The 22,291-nt window shown below is 54.7% G+C and overlaps 11 protein-coding genes across 17 annotated transcripts; all 11 read left to right on the top strand.

The window, feature by feature from the left end:
• Window positions 1-101: 101 nt before the first annotated feature.
• ABB37_04060 (putative mitochondrial hypothetical protein) lies at window positions 102-689 on the top strand (the record flags this gene model as incomplete). The annotated part of the gene is made up of 1 exon (XM_015801600.1): window positions 102-689. Exon 1 carries the CDS (start codon window positions 135-137, stop codon window positions 687-689), a length of 555 nt encoding a protein of 184 aa, XP_015660220.1. The 5' UTR covers window positions 102-134.
• Window positions 690-1,274: 585 nt separating this feature from the next.
• Window positions 1,275-2,358, top strand: ABB37_04059 (putative mitochondrial hypothetical protein; the record flags this gene model as incomplete). Of its 2 annotated transcripts, none has more annotated exons than XM_015801599.1 (1): window positions 1,275-2,358. In XM_015801599.1, the coding sequence occupies exon 1, from the start codon at window positions 1,582-1,584 to the stop codon at window positions 2,356-2,358; it is 777 nt and encodes a 258-aa protein (XP_015660219.1). In that variant the 5' UTR covers window positions 1,275-1,581. The 2 variants fall into 2 exon arrangements, with proteins under 2 accessions (XP_015660219.1, XP_015660218.1); XM_015801598.1 differs by having other exon boundaries at window positions 1,415-2,358.
• Window positions 2,359-3,235: 877 nt separating this feature from the next.
• On the top strand, window positions 3,236-4,596 carry ABB37_04058 (hypothetical protein; the record flags this gene model as incomplete). The annotated part of the gene is made up of 1 exon (XM_015801597.1): window positions 3,236-4,596. The coding sequence occupies exon 1, from the start codon at window positions 3,355-3,357 to the stop codon at window positions 4,594-4,596; it is 1,242 nt and encodes a 413-aa protein (XP_015660217.1). The 5' UTR covers window positions 3,236-3,354.
• Window positions 4,597-5,402: 806 nt separating this feature from the next.
• Window positions 5,403-6,675, top strand: ABB37_04057 (hypothetical protein; the record flags this gene model as incomplete). The annotated part of the gene is made up of 1 exon (XM_015801596.1): window positions 5,403-6,675. Exon 1 carries the CDS (start codon window positions 5,707-5,709, stop codon window positions 6,673-6,675), a length of 969 nt encoding a protein of 322 aa, XP_015660216.1. The 5' UTR covers window positions 5,403-5,706.
• Window positions 6,676-7,270: 595 nt separating this feature from the next.
• Window positions 7,271-7,948, top strand: ABB37_04056 (hypothetical protein; the record flags this gene model as incomplete). Its single annotated transcript, XM_015801595.1, has 1 exon — window positions 7,271-7,948. Exon 1 carries the CDS (start codon window positions 7,406-7,408, stop codon window positions 7,946-7,948), a length of 543 nt encoding a protein of 180 aa, XP_015660215.1. The 5' UTR covers window positions 7,271-7,405.
• Window positions 7,949-8,669: 721 nt separating this feature from the next.
• ABB37_04055 (hypothetical protein) lies at window positions 8,670-11,838 on the top strand (the record flags this gene model as incomplete). The annotated part of the gene is made up of 1 exon (XM_015801594.1): window positions 8,670-11,838. The coding sequence occupies exon 1, from the start codon at window positions 9,148-9,150 to the stop codon at window positions 11,836-11,838; it is 2,691 nt and encodes an 896-aa protein (XP_015660214.1). The 5' UTR covers window positions 8,670-9,147.
• Window positions 11,839-12,578: 740 nt separating this feature from the next.
• ABB37_04054 (hypothetical protein) lies at window positions 12,579-14,621 on the top strand (the record flags this gene model as incomplete). Its single annotated transcript, XM_015801593.1, has 1 exon — window positions 12,579-14,621. One exon carries the CDS (start codon window positions 12,579-12,581, stop codon window positions 14,619-14,621), a length of 2,043 nt encoding a protein of 680 aa, XP_015660213.1.
• A 414-nt stretch (window positions 14,622-15,035) lies between these two features.
• On the top strand, window positions 15,036-16,004 carry ABB37_04053 (hypothetical protein; the record flags this gene model as incomplete). Its single annotated transcript, XM_015801592.1, has 1 exon — window positions 15,036-16,004. One exon carries the CDS (start codon window positions 15,036-15,038, stop codon window positions 16,002-16,004), a length of 969 nt encoding a protein of 322 aa, XP_015660212.1.
• Window positions 16,005-16,549: 545 nt separating this feature from the next.
• Window positions 16,550-16,956, top strand: ABB37_04052 (hypothetical protein; the record flags this gene model as incomplete). 2 transcript variants are annotated; one of them, XM_015801591.1, is made up of 1 exon in its annotated part: window positions 16,550-16,956. In XM_015801591.1, the coding sequence occupies exon 1, from the start codon at window positions 16,594-16,596 to the stop codon at window positions 16,954-16,956; it is 363 nt and encodes a 120-aa protein (XP_015660211.1). In that variant the 5' UTR covers window positions 16,550-16,593. The 2 variants fall into 2 exon arrangements, with proteins under 2 accessions (XP_015660211.1, XP_015660210.1); XM_015801590.1 differs by having other exon boundaries at window positions 16,583-16,956.
• Window positions 16,957-17,395: 439 nt separating this feature from the next.
• On the top strand, window positions 17,396-18,672 carry ABB37_04051 (putative centrin; the record flags this gene model as incomplete). 5 transcript variants are annotated; one of them, XM_015801589.1, is made up of 1 exon in its annotated part: window positions 17,396-18,672. In XM_015801589.1, exon 1 carries the CDS (start codon window positions 18,178-18,180, stop codon window positions 18,670-18,672), a length of 495 nt encoding a protein of 164 aa, XP_015660209.1. In that variant the 5' UTR covers window positions 17,396-18,177. The 5 variants fall into 5 exon arrangements, with proteins under 5 accessions (XP_015660209.1, XP_015660208.1, XP_015660207.1 ...); XM_015801588.1 differs by having other exon boundaries at window positions 18,063-18,672; XM_015801587.1 differs by having other exon boundaries at window positions 18,066-18,672.
• A 609-nt stretch (window positions 18,673-19,281) lies between these two features.
• Window positions 19,282-21,775, top strand: ABB37_04050 (hypothetical protein; the record flags this gene model as incomplete). Its single annotated transcript, XM_015801584.1, has 1 exon — window positions 19,282-21,775. Exon 1 carries the CDS (start codon window positions 20,105-20,107, stop codon window positions 21,773-21,775), a length of 1,671 nt encoding a protein of 556 aa, XP_015660204.1. The 5' UTR covers window positions 19,282-20,104.
• Window positions 21,776-22,291: the final 516 nt, after the last annotated feature.

Here is a 22,291-nt window from a genome sequence, read left to right as displayed (position 1 = left end):
CCTCAACCTCTTCCCAATGCTGCTGCACTTTTTTCTTTTCTTTCCTCCACCGCATTCCCTTACACGACCCCACTCGTTAATGGTAACGCCGAAAACTGAAAGGTGAGGAGTACGCTTCGATTGGTGACCCCAACATGGTGCTCAACAAGTGGGCAGTCGTGACGAAGAGCGCCCCACCGGCGGCCGGCCTGCGTCCGCTGGGCCGCGTCATCTCTGCTCACCCCAAGCTCCGCCCGGCGGACTACAAAGTCCCTTACGTTCTCCGCAGCTTCATCAAAGACCGTCACCTGAGCGAGATGCAGCACATCGAGAATCGTGGTATGTATCGTGAAGAGCTCGCCATTGAGCGGTCACGGTTTCCGCGGATGCACAAGACACTCGTGATTCAAACTGACGGCGCGCTGAACGAGCGTGAGTTTGAGTTCGCGGTGCCGCCAGTGGTGACAGTCTTCCAAGACCGCCTCTCAGCGCACCGTCAGCGTCAAGTAGCCTTGGCGAAGATCGGCAAACTGAAGCGGCCGAAGAGCTGGGAGACGACGGTGAAGGGCAAGGAGTCGCTGAACCCTGTGTGCAACGCGTTGGTGTTTCCGTACTGTGTGCCGAAGAAGATGCTGGTGCGGCCGCGCCTCGTGGATCCACTGAGCTCAAAGAGCATGACAGATAGCCGCAATAACGAGGACTCTTCGTAACAGGCAATCGTTCGTTCTTATGTGGGGTGAGAGGCAGTTGGGAGCTTTGTCTCGAAAGCGCTCTTGTCACCGCAGAACAGCAAAACAACAGCAGAAAGACGGTATGCACGTGAGAGGTAGAGTTTATGTGGGCGGCGTTGTATATTTGTGTGTCGTGCGTGTTTTCTCTTCAGGCGCTTCCTGAGATTTACAGCAAAATGAAATATACCCCCTTCGGTGGATTTTACTCAAATGCCTGAATAGATTGTGGTGATGGCCCTTATTTTCGAGCCTGATCTGTTCAAGGTAATCCAGCACAGTTCTTACGCTAGAAGAAGCTGCATTTCGCCTAACTCTGAGAGCTTTCCAAGGTTCTCGATAGCTCTCGACTCCTTCATAGGGTGCGAAGCAGCACTGGCCGAGCTTCTTTGCTTTGTTTGTTCCGCTCTCGCTCCACCTCTTCCTTCTTCTTTCGCCTATTTTTTTCCCCATTCCATTGGAGTTCCACCCCGCCCAAACCGTCTCTGGTGTACTTTTCTCGTCGGACGCTTGGGCATATACATATGTATATGTACATGTATATGTGTGTGTGTGTGTGTGCCCGCAGCTTTTCGTTCTTGTCTTTTTCTCGCGTTTTCTGCCTTAGGTGCTTCCAAATTAATTGCCGCGTGATCTGCTTTTTGCACCTTCTCGGCGTACTCCCAACTTTGTATTGCGTGCGCGTTTTTATCACCTCGAACCGCGTAGTACTTCTGCGCACCTTATCGGCCTTTTCTTATCTTTCCTCTCTTACGATTGCTTCAGTAGCCGCACTTTTGTGGTTCTCACTCACCCATTCACTCACACACAAGTCGGAAGTAACACCGTCACATTTCATCACACATCTTCTCTAAAGAATAAGAAGAACAAAAACATGACTCTCGACCCGAACTCGTTCGAAGCGGTGAGGCCGAAGCTGTCACTGCAAACACTTCAGGATATTGAGGGTCTCGATCCCCTCAAGTACGGCTTTGGCCGCAAGGAGTGCTGCGGTCCGATTCCGGCGAAGATTCTCGGCAGCATGAAGCTGCAGGAACACTTCTTCCTCAACTCCCGCATGCTGCCCACAGAGTGGGACAAGCGCACCGAGAACGTGCCCGGCTACAAGGAGTTGGCGGAGCAGGTCAAGAAGGAATGCCCGGAGGCGTCCTTCACGGTGTCGCACCTCGACAGAGACACCGACGACTCCATCCTTCACTTCAAGGTGGACGAGGAGGAGAAGGCGGTGGCGATTACGCAGTACAGTGGTGTCACGGAGCCCTACGAACTGCCGTCGAACGCGAAGGGCAAGCTGGCGGTTGACCGCTCCGGGGAGTACTTCATCTTCATCTGCGCGCACTTTACCCGCGATGAGCGCTGCGGCTACTGCGGCTCCGTCCTCATGGATCTCTTCCGCCATGCCATCACGGAGACGATGGGAGAAGGTGGGGCGGCGCGGGTGTCTGTGCACGCATGCGCGCACGTCGGAGGACACATCTACGCCGGCAACGTACTCATTTACAGCCGCTACGGCGGTATTTGCTACGGTCTGTTCAAGCCGGAGGACGTGCAAATGGTGGTGGACGCGATCAAGGAGGACAAGGGTGAGGTTCCCGAGTTGCTCAAGAACCGCATTCGTGGTCAGATGGGGCCCAGTACGGAGTCGAAGTAAAGTCTCACGCTACTGCTGCTGTTGCAGTACTCCTCTCTACATAGCATACAGGGAGCTGTATTTTCTCAGCATTGTGGTCACTACTTTGATTTGTGGAGGTTTCACAGCAGGATCTCTTCCCAACAGCTGCTGTACGTCGCAGAAATCGGCAGACTGTTTTCAGCTTGCAACGGTGCTTCCTCGTCGTTTTCTTTTTCCCCTCTCCTTCTTGTTCTTTACACTTTTTTCGGGCGTATTTCGATCTACTTGACCTGCGAACACTGGTGTGTTTGGTGTGTGCGCGTGTGTAGGTAGCTACTAAACTATCTTTATTGATTCTCTTTAACTTACCACTTTTACCTCTTACATCTTGACGATTCTATCTCTTCTCTTTTTTTTGTTTTGCCTTGGTATGAACTGTCAAGTATTCCCCTTACCTGTGTGTATGTGTTTGTTGTTATCGATATTATTACACGGCACCTCGCAGATGATTCTTCTCCGATAGCAGCCATCGGTAGAGTTTCACACGCAATTAACTCGAACGTTCCACTGAAACGGGCGAACTCATTGTGTCGAGGAGGACACTCAGGAAAGTGGAACAGAGAAAAACGGTTGCGATCAGAGTCGCGTCTTTTCCCCCTCGTTATGGAACTACTATCTAGGAAGTCGAGAGAGCGCTGTCGCTGAAGGCGACCCCAACGAAAGCACCGTGGAAACCGTTTTCCAGGATATTAAAACCACATGAACGTAAATGACCGCTGCACTTTTTCTTTTTTTAAGTGTAATAACTTCTGCTCGTGATGTTCTTCACCACCACCACTACTTGAGCGCTTTGACTTGACTCGCTCTTTTTCCTCTTCCTCGCTTTCTGCTCGCTGCGCCTTTACCGGCATGAACAGCTATATTTGTCACCACCATTTGCGTTCCCTAACCCTGATCGGGTTAATATATATATTTTTGTCTGAATAGAAGAGAAGAGCGGTAGTCGAAAACAAACAAGCAAGCAATCCAAGGAAAATGTCGCACAAGCGCGCCGCAGAGACTCAGCTCACGCGCGATAATGACGGCGAAGACAGGGCCGAGGAAGAATTCGTCACAACGCCGCAGATCGCAGACGAGTCGGAAATGGCCACGCGGCGAGTGGTGAAGGTTCGACGACCGGAGGCCAGCTCTGCGAAGCCCACCTCGGGTAGCACCTCCGGCTTCTTCAAAGACGCGGCAACGGCTGCCAGCAGCGCCGCTCCTGCGAAGCCGACCTTCGGCTTTAAATTTGATTCGAGCAGCAACGGCGGCGGTAATTCCTCCACTGGAACGGCGACGGCCTTTTCGTTTGGCCCAACGCCCGCAACGGCGGCGGCGACGAAGCCAACGTTTGGGTTTCCTGCCTCGTCCGCAACAGCCGGGGCGTCGTCTGGCTTTTCCTTTGGCAACAAAGCGGCCCCCACCGCGACGACGTCGACTTCGTCCTTCACCGCGGCCACCACCGCTACCAGCGGCGGCGGCAGCAGCAGCAGTGCGAACCCGATTGCGTTTTCCTTCGGCGCCGCGCCCCCTGCCTCTGGCGATGCGGCAAAGAAGCCGGCAACAGGCTTCAATTTTGGGCTGCCCGCCACCGCCGCCACCACCGCGACCACCGCTTCGGCTCCTGGCACTGGCAGTGCAACGAAGGAGGATGAAAAGCCCGTGTTTGGCGCCGGCAGTTTCAACTTCGGCAGTGCGGTGAACACGTTTGTGGCGGCCCGCAACAAGATGCAAGAGGAAGCCAAGGAAGCGAAGCCGGGCAGCAGTGAAGGCAAAACGGAGAAAAACGGCGCGGATGGCGAGGAGGACGAGGACGAGGACAAGCCCGATCCGGCCGGCTTTGGCAGCGAAATTGTGGAGCAGACGGCGCGTGATGTGCTGGTGACGGCCCCGTCTAAGCTCTACCTTTTTGAGAAGGGTGAAGACGGCACGGCTGGACGCTGGACGGAGCGTGGCACAGGTGACGCTAAGCTCATCTCCCAGCCCAATGCCGCCGACGCTGACGAGCACATTTACCGCCTGCTGGTGCGCGGCGGTTACTCGCTCAACGCCACCATCAAGAAGAACACCTTCACCTTATCCAAGACGGAGGCGAAGCATCTCATCCTGCTTGTTGCCACCGCTGAAGGGCCGCACACGTATTTGCTCAAGTTCACTGGGCCCAGCGCAGAGGCGAACACGACGAAGTTTTCAGAGGAACTCAAGAAAGTTGTCGCGGAGGTCTCAAAAGCGGAATAGTCAGATCTACGGTTCGATGGCTCCTTTCTGTCTCCCCTAAGCAGACCGTTTCTTTTTTTGTTTGTTTGTTTGTGTGTATGTGAAGCCGCTACGACAGCTGAAGCGAGTGTCTGAATTGGTGCGTGCTCATGCCACTACCGCCGCGCACTGCCCTCCGTCCTTTTCTTCGCCGGAAAGCACCCCCCCCCCTTTCGGTGAAATACGCCTTACAGTGGCCTTTGAAGGCAATGAGGCTCTTTGGCGTTTGTGTTCTTTTTTAAATATTTTGCCTCTCTCGTCTCTTTGGAGGTTGGCGGCCACGACTCTGCCGCTCTGGAAAGTAGAAACGGAAGTTCAACGCAGCAGAGAAGCACACCGTTAATTCTCGGTTAAGAAAAAAGAGAACAACGGTAGAACTCAGCGTTTGCATCATCATCTACCGTGATATTCGATATAAAAAGAACGACCAAATAACGAAGATGCTTGAGGCCAGCAGCTAAAGCCCGGCGAGGGATGTCACGCGAATACATCATTTGGGCAACAAATGTCTTGAGAGTTTCACTGAGCGGCACAGCGTCACCTTCTCAACGTATGCAGCTCAACTTGCTCGACCTCTTAGATGTCTCTTTCCCGCTCATGGTGCTTTGCTTTTTCTCGTTACTCGGTGTTTTTTTTTTTCATGAGTCGGCAACAACGAGAGATGCCTTCAAGCACCCTCTATACGTCACTAAAACTCCTGTCCCTTCTCCACGACGTTCTTTTTGACTTGATCTTGTCACCAACGTGTTGTCTGGACCTCTGCGACGGACTTCGTATCGCGTTCACTAGTGAGGTGTGCGCTCACGAACGTGCCTGTTTCGAGTCGCCTCTCGCACAGCTACTCAGAACAGTCTAAAGTGATTTTACCTGTTCACACCTACAGCTCGATTTCTCTGCTTTTTTCCTGAGTTTCACACGCGTTTCGTCTTTCTCATGTATTTCTTCTTTTTCTGCTTGCTGCTTTAACGGATATTACGTGCACCTTTTTCTTTTCAAATGTCCTGCGTTCACCAGGGCTTTCAACCTTCTTCTTTGCATTAGTGTCTGACATTTGGTGCACGAAGCATTAGACATACAGACAAGTGACAAAACATGTCAGCTGCGAGCGAATGTAAAGCTACGGCAACCGCGGAGGCGGAAGAGCTTCGTGAGCCGAGAAGCGTATTCGAGGCTCTTCACATTCTTCGCTCACGAAATCCGTTTTACATGGCCATCACCAATCCCACCAAAGATAAAACTGAAGCACTGGACTTTACCATTAATAGTCTGCGAGTTCATATTGACCAAGGCGTGGACGAGGAGACCGGAGACGAGACCGCCGTCGCGCTTGCGGTGGCGCTGCTCTGGCACGACAAGAAGGTCTGCATTGAGGAGGGCATTCAGTTGATGGAGTACTTACTGAGGGAGAGGTGGGCGGTACGCTGGTCGGCGGTGGTGGGCGAGGGTGGGGTTCCGCTCGGGAAGGTCGTGGAGAGTGGGCCGGACGAGGAGGACGACGGTGACGAAAACTGGGTGAACTTGGAAACGCAGGAGGCTAAGCCTGGCAGCTACGCCGCTGCGTGGACAGCGTCCAGCAGGCCCACAAACTCGACGCCCGGCTCTCACGAGGTCCTTCTTGGTACGGCCATTCAAGGCGCCACCGCCCCACCACCGCCGGAGGAGGAAGACGGTTCAATCCCGCCTTCACTGGTTCGGGACAGGGGTACGTTGCCAACAGCGGCCCATCTCGCATCTTCGTCCACGACGACAACGGCCACCACCACAACCACCACCTCCTCCTCCTACACAAGTCCTGGGGTTGGCAGTTCTGCCTGTGCCACTGCGGCCGCAACATTGACGCGTGATGAGCAACTGGCGCAGTGCTACTACCACCTCGCCGTTGGATACACGAAACTGCGCATGAACAAAAAAGCTCTCTTCTACGCGGATCATTTGCTGCGGCTGAGTCCGCTCAACAGGGACGGGCTGCTTCTCCGGCGTCTGCTCTGCGCTCGTATTTATGTAACTAGCACGCTGACCAAGTCTTTGCCGTTCCTTCTTCTCGGCCTTCTCTTCCTGTAGGGAGCACGTATTGTTGTGGTGACAGCACTGGCGTGCACGGATTACTGTCGAATCCGAGCGAGGGCGAAAGGGAAGATGCATAAAACTCAGCACGTGCTGCATTTTGAAGATGCTGTCTTGCTGTTGCACGTACTTTCTTTTATCTCGCTGTTATTGTTGGTCACTTTTTTTTTCATCTTCTCAACACCCTTTCCCCTTTTCAAGGCTTGTGGTGTTGCTCACTTAACTGTGCAGACACACCTTCGTTTTCCGTTGGTTTGTCGGCAACCTATTTTTCTCTGTGTTCGAGTGATCCGTTTTGCACTCCTTTTCTTTTGTTCTTCTTCCTTGTTCTCTATGAAATGCCAATTGTGGTGTATTTTTATCTTCAGTGGCCGCGCCAACGATCAGCTATAAATCTTGTTAACTCTCCCTTAGAACAGAATAGGAGCACGTGCGCTTCACTCCTGCGTTGCCTTGCGCTTTCGAATGACGCATCTGCATGGAGTACATGGAACCACTTCATTTTTATCCTCCTTCTACTCTCTCCTTCTTCTTGTTAATATACTACTTGATGGCCACTCGTGTGCATTGCCTCTCTCCTCCCTCCTTAACAGAACACACAGCTTCCGTACGCATTGTACTCCGGCTGTTCTTATTGGATGCATAATCACAATTGGTAGGAGGATCGCCTCAATAGTAGAAGATCTGTCGCGGTGTTGCACATCTATGTCTCACTCCTTCTTCCCACATGTTTCGTTCAACCCTCAGACGCGCGCTGAGCAGCAGCACCACAGTTTCTTGTCTTCAGTCTTTCCGTCTGCAACAATGCAGCGTGTCCGCGTTGCTGTCAAATGGCATGCTGTGCCGCTCGATCAGAGGAGTGAGGTGCCCTAACGCTGCTGCCATTCTGCCTTTTCAGTCTCCTTTCGCAGTGGCCACTCGTAGCGGTAGCTCTGTAACTCGCGCGGCATCCTGGCGAGCCGCTCCTCGCACAAAAGCATCTTGGCGACAAGCACGTAAGGCACAAACACAACATCCAGCGACGTCGAACATCATCAAAAGTAATAGCAAGAGTGCGTCGAAAGCTGGGCCAATGCGAAGAAACCCTTCACGGGCCACAGCTCGAAAACCTGCCCTGCGACGTCCCCGTCCGCACTCGCGCAAATTAAGTCCCTATCAGCGGCAGACCGAGAAGTACAACAAGCGCGTGGTGGCAATTGCGCGTCTGTGGAAGGAGCAACGGAAGGGTGTGCAAAAGAAAAAGAAGTTTTTGGCTTCCCGCTTAGTGTGAATGCACGCGCTGTTTACTGCCGTTTTTTTCAATATTTCTATTTCACCTTCTCCCGTTCCAGGAGGTACGTATTTCAGTGGAATGTAAGAACTATTTTAATACACACTGTCATATCTGGGTTTTCGGCGTAACGACTGTACCATTACTGTTCTTTTTTTTTGCTGTTGTATGTTTACTTTAAAACTGAGCCGTTTACTATTTTTTTTCTCCCTGCTGAATCAGCAGCGCAACTCCTTTGTGACTCGTTTGTTTGTGTGTTTTGTTCTTCTTTTTGTTCTCTTCTAATAATATGCTCGCTAGTAAGTCGATGTTGTTGCGAGAGTGTCCCACACGTTTTCTCCCTCTTCTCGTCTTCCTTGTTTCTGAGATTTCTTGTGCGTTGGTTTCCCTTTGCGGTGCTGCATCATTCGATATATGTAATTCTCTTCAATAAGCTGATTGCGTTATCAACGCCTACCATGTCTGAAGGTCAAAAGATTATTAACCGTGAGAGGAAAACTGGGAACAGCGGTGGAGATGCTGTTCCACCATGGCAGATCGTGCGTTTGCTGAATGGACGACCGAAGCCGATGAGCAACCGAGTTGCGAGTAGGTGTGAAGCGAAAGCGGCACCTCAACATGATCTCACGTCTTTCTTTTTTTTTGTCTCTGAAGCCACCATTCCCTTGCATTCGCTTATCCCCGCTTTTCCTCTTCACCGTCGAACTCTGCACACACGTAAGAGTACAAAGAGAAAGCACTGCTGACACGCGATACACACTTGAAGTGTTTTTGTTTTGTTTTGTTTATTTATTACTTCTCTCTTTTCTTTGTTCTGTGCAAACGACGCCTCTGCAGTCACCATCGTTGGGTAGAAGCAGCCGCGATTCTTCACCTGCCTTTGCGACGAGAGACCTTTTTTTCCTCCTGCTTCTGCATTTTTGTGCCAACACCCCATTTCGCTTCGCTTCTTCTCTTCTTTTCTTTTTTTCCTTGGTTGTCAGTTGAGCTATTGGACAGCGCAGCACCGCACGCTACTGCCCTTGAAAGCGGCGACGCAGTTTTGTCTCTCTGATTTAGTGCACCACGAGTGGGCTTGTGTGGCCAACGCTTCCGACGTGAATATCATCGCGTATTGTTGCTTACGTTCGCCCCCCTTTTTCTTCGGTTGAGAGCTCGTTAGAATACCAATCAGAGTCTGCACAGTTTCTTAACGCTGAATGAATGGGACGAAGCAACGACCACTGCGCGACGCCACCGCCGCCCATTCACGGCCACACCACCGTCACGCCCCCTTCTCCGTTGGGGAGGGCCACCACGTAAGCGGCGCGGGCAGCGCAGACCGTCAAGCCCCATCCTCCGCACCGCGTCGGCCGTCGCTGAGCACGTCAGGCGACCACACCTTCTCGTCATCCATCGCCATTAGCAGCGACACCGCGGATGTGTCGCCTGAGTTGTCGGCTCGAGCTTTCAACAGTCCTCCCGATACATCCGGCTCTACCGCTGTTGCGACGGCTGCTTCAAAGGGGAGGCAGTCCCCGTATTGGTGGGGCGCTTCCACATCTTTGCTGTCCGACAGCTCGGCGGCCACAGTGACGGCGACGGCCGCGGCTCCTCTTGCTGCGCCAGGAGGGCCGTCCGACTCCTCCTGCGTTGTGTCGCAGGGGCTGCGGTGCTCTATTGACTTTTCACACGAAATTGAGTGGCGCGCCGAGGCGGAGTTGCAACAGCTATGGGTGACGCTGTGGTGCGCGACACACAGTGAGGCGGCGTTGGCAGCGGCGTTAGACGGTCCACGCGCGCCGTGGAACCCGTACCGGCCTCTGCGAGGTGGCCAGGGGGTGCGCGAGGAGGTGCTGAACAGCGAGGTGGCCGAGTTTCGAGAGATGGTCACCGTAGACAGCCTCTACCTGCAAGGGACAGCCATCCAGCCGGGGACGCACCTTGTACACAGTGCTCCCTCGGCGACGACCAGTCCTCACCGCCCGCCGAAAAAAACGAAGGACGGGCATGCGGCCTTGCAGCAGCGGGAGCAGAGCGAGGAGGAAGTCTTCACGGAGGACAACAGCAGTGCAACTCTTCACCTACCTCCCATGCAGCCACTCGCATCGTCAGCAGGCGCGGAGGTCGAAGTGGATGCGCACTACACCGAGGCGTGGTGGGCTGCCCATCGTGCCGACGGCGAGGCCGCGCTCTTCTGCTACCTGTGGGAGGCGGTGGTGGTGCCGTTTTACACCGCGCCGTCCGCCGTCGTCTTTCCGCTCCCCTTTGCATCACTAGACTTGGCGACGACGGCGGCCGACGCCACCCTCACCCTCGCATGCGCAGACGTCAAGGAGGAGAAGGATGCAAGTGGGGTGGTGACCGCCTTCTGGCCCACCAAGGAGGACAAACGCAACTGGGTCGTTGAATCGGGTCGACGGTCGGTGTCGCCGACGTGTGTGCGGACGCCACTGAGCGTCGGCGACGGTGAAAGCGACCGCGGCGTGTCCTCGCTGGCGCGCACGCAGCGCTCCGGTGGTGGGCTCCCGTTTTATTTAACCGAAGACGTGAATGTGGTGTCCGACGACTCGCTCGAGGTGGAGGTGCTGGAGGATGACAAGACGAATGAAAATGACGGACTTAAAACTGAAGAGACGCCTCATTCTGCAAAGCTCACGCGGCAGCAGCACATGGCACCCTCGACGCGGATACGGCCCGAAAGGCGCAACTCGCGACGGCACGACCGCCCGTCCACAGCGGGCATTCAAGCTACGGCGCTTTCGCCGAGCGAGGCAACTCTGCTTGGCATGCCGATCCCGGTCTCTGTCAGCGGCGCGGCGCTCGCGGCGAAACAGCGAGCCCGATCCGCGCGCACCGACGAGGGCGCGAGCATTCCCACGTCGTCCAGCCTGGTGCAGCCAAACGCCGCCGGGCGCGGGTGGAGGTCTTCGAAGATGCCCACGCTGCGCACCACCTTTGCGGAGTCGCTGGCAGAACTCACGATGGATGCCCCGCTGCCAAAACCTGCGTCGGTGACCCGGCAGCGTCCCCCGACGGCGCAGCCGGTGGTGAGCAAGAGTCGGCGCGTGGCGTCGCCGAGTGCGTCCGCGCAGGCAAGGGCGGCCCATTCGGTCCATAGCCACGCAAGCAACAAGGACGACCGTGCCACCGGCAGCAGGACGACGACCACGGCTGCTACTACTACTTTTGCTGCAGGGGTGAAGACGCCGACGGCGGCGAGCGCGGCGGTGCCTCGCACCGGCACGTCCTCTCCCGGACGAAGGAACGCTGGTGGCGGCAACGCCCTCCAGTCACAGCGGCCACCGCGGCAACTCCCGTCCGGCGGCAACGAAGCCATCAACCACGCCCTGCAGCTGCTGGAGCTGCGCGATCGGCCCACCTCGCGCTCGCCGTTGGCGCAGTGCCGTCCTTTCCCGTCTGCTTCTGCCGCACCGCTTGACGCCCATCGCAAGGGGAGAAGTCGGACGAGTCCACAACTGGACGACGTACAAGAGGTGTCGGGCGTGAAAGAGAGTCCGCCGCGCAGCCATCTCTCTCTCGTCACAGCAGCGCCACAGCAGAAAAGGCGTCTCCGACACGTTCACGATCACACCAGCAGCACGAACAGCGCCTCTTGTCCTCCCACGGTTCAAGGTGAAGAAGTGAAAAAGGCGCCAACGATGTTGGGTCTTGGTGGGTCGGAGAAGCTGGTGTACAAGGAAAGGTTGGCGCCCCTGCGAGAGCCGACTGCGTCCTCTGACACGTTACGAAAGCGGTCACCTGCCCTCCTCGAAATGCAGCGTGGGGCAGCGGCGGCGGGTCGCACGCCGTCTCCAGGGTCGCAGCGGCGAAAGAAAGGCGGGGCACCGCGCTCATCTTCGGAAAACAAGAGGAATGTTCAACATCGTCCTACCACCGCACAGCGTTAGTGATACAAGAGATGGAACGAGGGAAGTGGAAGTGTGGATGAAAAGACCACACGTGACGTTGCGTGGTTGACAAGCACACACCAAATGTAATTTCGGCAACATTTTTGTTCTGCAGCCTGCCAAGGAATGCCGTGTTGTGCAACGATGTCGTGCAAGCGGTAAACGGTGCAACCCGCAATCGATGCCGTTGCGTTCAAGGGGGGGGGGGAGGGGTGGGAAATGAGGACGGCACACGGATCGCCCAAAAAACATTTCTCTCTCTATACCCATGTTCGCTGCATGTCGACACTACCGCTGTCGTATCTCTCACGAATTCCTTTCTCTCTCTCATCTTCTCTGTATCTCGTGCGCCGCAAGTACAACTCCCACATTCACCCCATTGTACCGAAAGCAGCCCTCGCGCAGGTGCCCAGGCTGGTTCACGAAACAGACAGTGGCTACACTGTGATACGCCGACGAGAACCGTGAAGCGGTTATATATATTTAGCGGTTTAGATCAGCGGTGCTCATAGATAGATTGTGTGTCAACACAATATATTTTTTTCTCTGTTATAAGCCATCATACGTTTTCACTTCGATTCTTATCGTTTGTGTGGTTCACCTCTCTCACATCTCATTTTTTCCTGTGTGTACTTCTCCGTAGTTGAGGCTGCTGCGCGCATTCAGAACTCCTTTCGTACAGTTAGATCCAGATTTCTCTTGTTTCTTTCTATCCGTTGCCTTCCTGCCCTCGGTAACTGATGAGCACGCTGACTGTGTGTCCCTACTGCGGGGAGGCCATGCGCTTCGACGAGATGAAGCGACACTTTCTCTCGTGCGAAGGCCGCTCTCCTCTACCAACACCGCACCCGCGCTCCCAGCACGCCACGTCGCCCAGCTCCCCAGCAGCAAAACCGGTAAGTGGATTGGAGTTCTATAATCAACTCAACAAGCTGAGTCTGTTAACACGTTCCAAGAGCAGCGGCGGCAGCAGCAGTGGGGTAGGGCGTCCTCAATTCGCCGCCTCTCCGGACCGACAAGACGCGGCCACTGTGCGGGAGTTGATGCACCCTAGCACGTTGCTCACCATCGACGTTGCCCCGTCGCGTTCGCTGACGTCGGTATCCTCCAATGAAGTCTTCGACAACGGGGCACGGCGATGGCCTGTAGCGGAGGCGACGGATGGTGTCTCTCCTTTGGCGTCTCCACCTCCGCCAGCGGTGCGTGTGAGCCTGCGTCAGCCGGATAACCGCTTCAATACGATGGATCGCAACGCGGAGGAGGAAGAGGCAGCAGGGCGGCGCAGCGAGCGATCGGGGCCGTCCATCTCGTCTTCACACCGCTCAACCTCCGCCTTTGCGAAGCAACCTGCATCCGCGGCGACGCAGCGTAAGCAAATGGTGGACGGCGGAAAACCAGCGAGCGTGCCCTCGCGTAGTCGTTCGAGAAGTCTGAGAGGAGGGACAGGGCCGGCCGCCGTGCTCAACACGTCCCCAGGCATCAAGGAAGGTGCAACAGGTAGAGTGGCTTCTGAAAAGGCACACAATGTAGCCTCCATGGATGATGGCAAGGAAGTGTATGGTGCGGTCGACAACACGCAACCGCAGGAAGAAGCGAGGGGACGTGAAAAGGCTTCTGCGAGTTCCGCGTCGGCCTCATCGCGGGCGTCGTCGCTGCGGCCAGCGCCGCAACGGAGCAGCTTCGCCATTCGCCTACGCGGCGGCAGTGGCGGCTCCTCAGCTCACGCGACGGAAGGTGACACCCCAGAAGTCAACGTGCACGCCACTCCTGGCAGACCGGGAAACGCGACGGAAAACCAACGCCAATCTGTATCAAGTGCGCTGAGGGCGACGGTGGCGCAGCTCAGCACGGCTCTTCGTCAGGTTCAGCAGCTGGTGCAGAAGCAACAGGAGCAGTACAACGCACTGCTGCACGCGCACGCGGACCTTAATCGCGAGGTGGCAGCCCAGCGGGGTGCGCACAACGGGATGATGCGCCGCTCGTTTGAACAGGCGTCGACGGCGGAGGCGGCCCTGCAGCGGCACACAACGCAGTGGCGCAGCGAACAGGCGGCGCTGCGTGAGTCTGTCGCAGCGTTGTGGGAAAGCGTCTCCGACATCCAGCAAAAACTGTCACGGCAACGAATCGAAGCAGTCGCAGCAGCACCTGCCTCTGTCCCCTCTCAGTTGTCGCCAGCCAAGGCGTTCCCAGCGTTGGTTGCGCCGTCTCCCGCGTTCCCTCCGACGGTGACACCCAGCAGTGGCGTAGCACCGCCTTTACAACCCTTTCAACAACCCCCGGAGCACAGCGCACACGCCCCCACACCTGCCATTTCTGTCCAACGCGCGTCCCCAGCGGAGGAGAGCGCGTACTACTCCGACATCGCCTCCTTCATCCATCAGGATGGACCCGCCTTTTCGGCGCCTATGTCTGCGGTGGTGAGTCAGAGTGGCGACAGCGTCGGCGGTGGGCCGCACGCGTCGGCTGCGAAGGGCCCAAACCACGGCAGTGCGGCCCACCGCCCGAGTACTGCCCGCACGAATACCTCTGCGACGGCTGTTCAGCTTCCATGCTTTGCCGTGCCCTACACTACACCAACCGTCTCATCTTCGCGTGCGAGTTCGTTGTCGCACGTGGGACACCGCTCGACGACGCTGCCGGGCAACTATCCTTATGCGATGGATGTGCAACAGCAGCAGCAGCAGCAGAGGCAGCGGAACTCGCGAGCGTCGATAGAAGATCGCGTGATGGCGATGTTGCACGCGAAGCCTACCGTGGTGGTTCAACGATCCCCCTGGAGATGAGCGCGTGGTGACAAACAGCAAACACGACGGAGAACGCACTCGACATCATCTGAGGTCAACTACCTTGAGGCTCTCGTTTGGACATAAAGGGAGCTTCTCGGAACGGATGAAGTAAAAAAAAAAAGGGAAACGTTAGCTCCCTGGAAATAGTCGTTTTTGAGTATCTTGTTCGCGATTAGACGCAGCTTCTGAGTTCGCAAAAGCAAATGTAGGATGGCGATCGTTTTACCTTGCATACTCGTCTGCATCCCTCTACAACCTGCAGCTCCTGTTCTCTACGCACTTCTCGCGCTCTAGTGCCTTACTGAGCAGCATCAACTCTATTCGTGGCATCGCCGCGAAACGAGCGTAAAACAACAACAACAACAACCCAGAAGCATTCCCACAGCGGCCTACAAAAGGATTAAAAAGAACATGCCGCCGAAACTTTTGTGCAGTAAGTGCAAGATTGAGCGGGCTGCGTTGAAGCGCCCCCGCAACGGCCAGCTGCTGTGCCGCGAGTGCTTCTTCGATCTCTTTGAGACAGAGATCCATGAAACAATCGTAAAGGAGCAGCTGTTTCGTCCAGGCGACGTCGTCGCCTCTGGTGCCAGCGGGGGTAAAGACAGCACCGTTCTCATTCACCTCCTCGACACTCTGAACAAGCGGTACAATTATGGCATTCACATCGAGCTGGTCAGCATCGACGAGGGCATCGTCGGCTACCGCGACGATAGCCTGGAAACGGTGAAGCGCAACTCTGCCTTCTACGGGCTTCCCCTGCACATCCTCTCCTATCAGGATATCTTTGGGTGGACGATGGACGACATCGTGCGTGTGGTGGGGCTGCGCAACAACTGCACCTTCTGCGGTGTCTTTCGCCGTCAAGCGCTGGAGAAAGGGGCGGTGCTGGTGAGGGCGGACAAGATTGCGACCGGACACAACGCTGATGACATGGCAGAAACAATTTTGATGAATTTCTTACGTGCCGACGCACCGCGGCTGTCGCGCTGCACGGGCGCCGTGAGCACCGGCGAGGGCATTCTCCCACGCGTGAAGCCGCTGAAGCACGCCTATGAGAAGGAAATCGTCCTCTACGCCCACTTCAAGAAGCTCGACTACTTCACCACGGAGTGCACCTACGCGAAGGAGGCGTTTCGCGGGACGGCGCGCACCCTCGTAAAGGAGTTGGAGGTGCTGCGGCCGCGCAGCATCGCGGACACGGTGTACAGTGGAGAGCACCTGGAGGTTCAGGCGCAAGACGCCGTGCCGACTAGTGGGGCGCCGAAGCCGTGTGCGAAGTGCGGCTACGTGACGAGTCAGCGTCTGTGTCGTGCGTGCGTGCTTTTGGAGTCGCTGGCGAGGGGAGACCCGTCGGCGGCCCTGCACCGTACGATGGTGTAGCACGAAAACAGCAGAAGATCGGCTACACGTGAGGTCTAGACGACCAACTTGCCCACTCTACCTTCTCTTCATTTTTTGCTTATCTTGTGGTTTCTTCACAATTATTGCCTGCTGACAACACAGCTGCGTTTCGGCACCTGCGCCCTTAAAGGTGCTTCACAACGCCATTGTAACACCTATTTCCTCTTAATCGTTTAAATGATGCGCGCTTGTTTGCTTTTTGCGAAAGGGATTTCTCTTTCTCTCTATCCGTGTCGCGGGTGTGCTTTGAAGTGCTTTAACACTTTATTTCAACCTACCGATGAGGGGGAAACGAGAAGTCGAAGAAAAAGAATGCTGCTCTGTCTGTCACCTTGTGGAAGGCTCCCGAGCCTTCCGTACGCGTTGTTAGGACGTGCTTCATTGCCCTCTTTGATGGCATTTACTTCGAGGAGCTCGAGACGATCCGCTTCGCCACATGTTTGGCTTCTTTGCGTTCTCAGCTTTTCATTCTACTGTTTTTTTTTCTTCATTTTCTCTGCTACGTCTCTGGTTCCGAATACCGAGCGATCGTTGCCTTTCCTCTCCCTGTGTCAATAGGTGAATCCGGATGGCCTACATTCACAATGGGCGAGTAGTGGAGAAGAAGCCTTTCACCCTCCGAGGCTTCCTGCTCGCACTCTACTCCGCCCTTTCACTGTTTCTGCGCACCTTCGTCTCTCTGCAGCCCATGTCTCAGGCGATCGAAGAGCACCAGCACCCCACACCGGGTGCGACCAACGGGGGCTGGAGAAGCTCGTTGCAAGGGCTGCTGTCCCGGGGCAGAGGACAGGCGCTGGGGGGCGGCGGCGACAACCGCCGGGGCAGCGGCGGCGGTGGTAGCAGCTGGGCGGATGCGGTGAACCGCCGTGGGGGGAATATCCACTCGCTGCCGAAACCACCCATCGGCGGTGGCTGCGCTGGTGGCGGTTGACGGCGGTAAGCAGGTGAGTTCACAAATGCTTCGCGTAGAACGACCAAAAAAAAAAAGAGACAGAACATGGAGAAGGCGCAACCTTTTTCTTTCTTTTTTTTTGCCTGTTGTTGTCGTCGAGCATCTCACCTGCGAAGGTTTATCTAATTCATTGTCTGCTGTAAAACCAAATGTGCACGTTACCGCGTCCCTTCTTGTTTGTTTGCTTCTGAATGTGTTTGTGCACGTTCGATGACGGCCAATCACACCGACACCGAGCACCAAGAGCACAGAAGCACAACACAACAGAAGAGCAAAGCAAAAGAATGGACGACGTGACGAACCGCACGCGCGAAGGTGTGAAGGTGTCATAAGAACTGGTGTTTGTCCCTTCGAATCTACTTTTCCGCATCTTTTTCTTTCTTTGGTCACTCTCTCTCTTATCGTTTTCTCATTCGAAGCTGCTAAGCTGCAGGAGCGACGACGTGAAGAGCGTGCTGAAGCGAAAAGAATCGAAAAGTTGAAGGGACGTTTTTATAGGACTTCTCGTGGAGAAAACTGCTCTCAGTGCCACCTGAACGATTTATTATCATTATTGCCTTCTTACGCACATCATCTGTCGCCGTGTAGCAACACACCCGCTGTGATTACCGCCAAGCAGCCGAGCTTGTCCGTCATACACTTTTTTTCCTGGGCTTTACGTTATTCTTGATTCTTAGTCATTGCAAACACCGTCAATTTTTCTTTCTCAATAATTTGCTTTCTTGTACTGAGTTTATATATATATATATTTATTACTTCTCTGTTGAGATTTTATGTCAAAATGAAACGATAATGGTTGAACTCGTCTCTAACCGTGGATGTGCAAACGGAGGAATGCGACCTCTTTAGACACCTCTGGGAGGAAGCGATTTTGAAAAGTCTGTGGTGTTTTCCATCGTTCTTCTTGAAGCAAAAACCAAACAACCAAACAAAAAGAAGACGAATTCGTGTCTAAGCTCCCGAACGCACAGAACTACTTTGAACGATGCAGCTCCTCCCATTATTGTTTAACATTCGTGAACGTAAATCCTTCTTTGACTTTCCTACACCCGTGTTGAAACCGTCTCTACGTCTGAACACGACGAGGAGCAGCAGTAGGAGCGACCTTTGTTACCATTCAGCTTTCCTCTCCATCCAAACAGTGCTCATCTGTATTTTCACGGCTACAAAAGCTCCAGCGACAGCGCAATCGCCCAGAAAATGAACAACACTGCTTACTCCACAGCTGACAAGCAGCGCCTCCCGCGTGATCTGACGCCGCAACAAAAGCAGGACATCGAAGAGGCTTTCCGCGTGTTAGACGTAAGCGGTGCTCACACCATCACACCGAACTATTTGAAGGTGGCGCTGCGCGCGTTGGGCTACGAACCGGACAAGGATGCCGTGCGCAAGCTTGTCGCGGAGATGGACCGCGGCGGCGTCTCGAGCAACCTCGTGCTGAGCGAGTTCGAGGACATCATGCGCCAGAAGTTCTTTGCGGAGGACAATGATGCCGAGCTTGACCTCGCCTTTCCGCTCTTCACGGATGGCAAGTCGGACTTTATCACACTGGATGACCTGAAGAGAGTGGCGGCTGAGGTAGGGGAGGATATCCCTGAGGAGGTGCTGCAGGAGCTGATCCGCGAGTGCGATGTAATTGACCGCGACGATCAAATCTCACGTGAAGAGTTCAAGAAGATGCTTACATCTGATTAGAGAAGAAGGAAGAAAACGAAGACGTTGTGCATTTGATTGGGAAAGAAGATAGGAGTGCAGCGAGTCTTTGGTTTCCTCGCTTCGAAGCATATCTACTGCTTTACTGTTTCACTGTGAATTGGACTTCTGCTTTCTGCACCTGCCAGGCATCGGGGGGATTGAAATACAAGGAAGCTGCTTCCTTGGCATCACCGTGTAGAAGAAAGGAGCTGCGATCCGACGTAGCAAGTCGACGATTGTATGTAAATTAGATGAAATAATTGCTTTCTTACAAACTGTTAGTTCTCGCCCACGTCTGCAGCTCTGCGGGGTTGTTTTGTACGTGATAACCGTTATGTTTTCTTCTGCGTGAACCTCCACAGCTGGGAAGAGCGTTCTTTAGTGGCGTTTCAAAGTTTTTTTTTTTTCTTCTGAGAAACACACACTTCGTTGAAAGGGCCCTGCGTAGGCGGAATTCTGCGCATCAGCGACAAGAGTCTTCCATCTGTTGCCGGCATTTTCGCCATCGCTCAGCGCCCGTTTAATGCATTTCTCTGTTCTCCTCTACTCGCTTTTTTTTTCATTTTTCTTCTCCACCTTGAATCACCTGTTCCTCCTGTTTATCTCTCAGTTCAGCACAACCATTAAAAGAAAAAAGGATTTTAACTGAGACGAGCAAAGCTTTCTACTTTCGTGGTCTCTGCTAGCACACGGTGTAATCCATTAACTGCTTACCTTCATATTCGAGAAACGTATAAAAAAAAAGGTCCTGCTTTATCCCAAGTTTGGATTGTCTGACCTCTTCAACTTTTACAGTTGTACGAAGTGTTCTTCCCCGATCAACGCGAAGCAGTATTTTTTCTGCGCCTCCACTATTGTCATTCATTTTTTTCTTTTACTCATTCCACATCGCGAGCTGACTGTGCGTGGTAATCTGCTGCACCTTTCTATTTTTTTCCTTTCGTTTTGCCTCAACGGAAGAGGTAGAGAGAGAGAGGGAAGAGGTGAATCAAAGGTTTCGTTGTTTTTGCTTTCGATTTAATCCGCACAAGGTGAGTCGCTTGTTAACGGGAGCACCGTTCTTGTTGTTCGACATATCTGCGTTCTCGTCTCATTGAGAAGCGGCTGCGACCAAAATCAAAAAGAAAAAGTCGCGAGTTCTGCAATCAAACTGAACAATAGAAAGAGGCGCTGTCGCCGTACTTTTTCTCGCATCCAGCTCTCGCTTTCAGTTCGATAAGGCGTGCGTGCGTTTCTTTTGTTTGTTTGTGTGCGTTGTTATCTTTCTCTCCGTAGAGTGCAAAAAGCCGGTGAATCACGCCACCCAAGTAGTCCACGTTACTCGACGGAAGGAGAGAAACAGGTTTCGCACGGTGACTCGAGAAGACAAAGCAATTTGCAGCATTTCAGTTCCTTTGACACCCCCAGTCATCCTCACACGCACCCGCACGCGATGGCGGACGCTATGAGGACGCGCCTCGCAGAGGCCAAAACGGCCTTCGATGCGGGCAACTATAGCGAGGCGGAGAAGGTGCTCCGCGCGATGCCCCAAGAGGATATGAAAGTGCAGCACAACTTAGTAACCGTCCGCTACCTGCAGAACCAACTGACAACCGAGCAGGCATTGTCCGCCCTGCGAGCCAGCGCCGATGGCAACGGCGAGGACCCGAACCTGAAAGCCCCGGGCTTGATGCTGCAGTACGAGGGCCACGAGACCGCCGTCTACAACCAGGCGCTTCTCTACGCCCGGAGTGGGCAGGCCCACGAGGCCATGCTGCTGCTGCGCCGCATCCTCGATCACGCCGACGACGTGGCACTGCCGACGCTCGTCTACAGCGTCTGCCTCTTCAACACCCTCACGAAGACGATGCGCAAGGCGCCCGCGCGCACGACGAGCGCCGCCGATGAGGAGCTCGTGCAGAAGGTGCTGAAGATGTGCATGGAGAAGTTGAATTCGGAGCCGGAGTTGGTGAGGTTAATGTCGGCCGCGTTCGCCGACTCCAGCTCTCTGCACGACAGCTTCAAGGACTGCGAGAACGACTCGACCAAGCAGGCGGTGTACCTCAACAACTTAGGTGTCTTTTCCCTCACCGAGGAGAAACTCAACGTGGCGAGTCTGTGCTTTGCCAAGGCGGAAGCCATTGCGACGACCGAGCAGGCCGGCAGGCACCACGCGGCACCGATCCAATACAACGTCGGGCTCTGCGCGCTGCTGCAGGAAGACAACGAGGGGGCACTACAAGAGTTTTTGGCGGTGCAGGACGCCATGAAGGCGTCTGCCGTCTTCTGGGTGCGCTGCGCGGAGGCGGCCGTCGCATGTGTGCAGCAGGAGGCCCGCAAGCGGCGGCGCGGCGAGTACGAGCGACAGCAGAGCACTTACAGCGCGCTGCTGCAGAGCGGCAAGGTGTACACGAACTTCGAGTTCTTGATGCTGCCGAGCGCCACCAACGTCCCGGGTCCCATCACCGACGCTGCGAAGGACCTGCCGAGTATGACGGCCTTAGAACAGATCGCCACGGCTGCCGTTCAGAACGCACTCTTCTTGCTCGTGCCGAAGGGCCACACCTTCAGCAGCGCGGTCGAGGCCTTCCCGCACGAGCGGACACTGCTGCAGTACGCCATGCTGTACTGGATCGCGCTGGAACTCAACCGCCGCAACTACATGGCCGCCGTGGAGGCCGGACAGGAGCTGCTGAACGCACATGAGCGCTACCCGCTACCGTCGAATTTGCACGCAACGCTGCTTATTTACACGGTGGAGGCGCTGGTGCACTTGAACGATCCGGAGCGTGCAATGAAGATTCTTCGGCGGGCGTCGCTGCAGGCGCTGGTGACGGGCTCGGCAAGTGACCCGGTGGACGCGGCGCAGCGCAGCCGTGTTGAGGCTCTCTTTGTGAATCTGACTGTCTCGCACATCCTCACCGGGTCGTGGAACCAGGCGCACGCGATCATGGAGTCGCTGCTGCGCAAAATCTACGAGGCGGCGCCGGCCGGTGCGGCGGAGTTCATGCCGCAGCGGGACACGATGTTTGCCTATTGCACACTCGAGGTCTTTCTGGAGCTAGCGCAGGGCAACCAGGAGAAGGCGGCGGAGTGGATGTCGAAAATTACCTGGAGCATTTAAAGTGGTCTCCGTCAACGTACTGCACCGTGCTCTACGGAAAAAGACCGCATGCGAAGAAACAGGAAAACGCGCTACGCAGACTGAGGGGAGAGAAGAAGCGAACAAGGGACTTACTCCGCGTAGACCCCATCGTTTCGTTCTGCTTTTCCTCGTTCGGAGAAATGAGTAGCGCAGAGGTGGCGTGCAACTCCTTCAGGCATTAGATTTCTTCTTCAAGTGCGGGGTTGTCACTTTTCCGATTACGTCCTTCACGTGGCGTGTTATTCCAGTGACCTAGATAACATGCTGTGTCCGTCTTTTTTTTTTCTCTCTTCTGAACAACTTTAGCTTTGGAGTCGTCTGATGTTATACGTACAACGTTGAAAGCAGCTCTTGAACAGGAAGACGTTCAAGTGTGCTCGTGGTGAAGTCGCTGTGATTTGCTTTTGCCGGAATACAAAAGGTGGTAGTTGGTTTAATAATAAAACAAAGGTGTTTTTTTTTTTGCTGCGGTGTTGTGTTCAACTTTTTGTATGT

The sequence above is a fragment of the Leptomonas pyrrhocoris genome, assembly GCF_001293395.1.
Source record: "Leptomonas pyrrhocoris isolate H10 chromosome Unknown, whole genome shotgun sequence".
Classification (NCBI taxonomy): domain Eukaryota; phylum Euglenozoa; class Kinetoplastea; order Trypanosomatida; family Trypanosomatidae; genus Leptomonas; species Leptomonas pyrrhocoris.
Note: the sequence above shows the minus strand (reverse complement) of the source record. Positions and strands in the feature narration are given on the sequence as shown.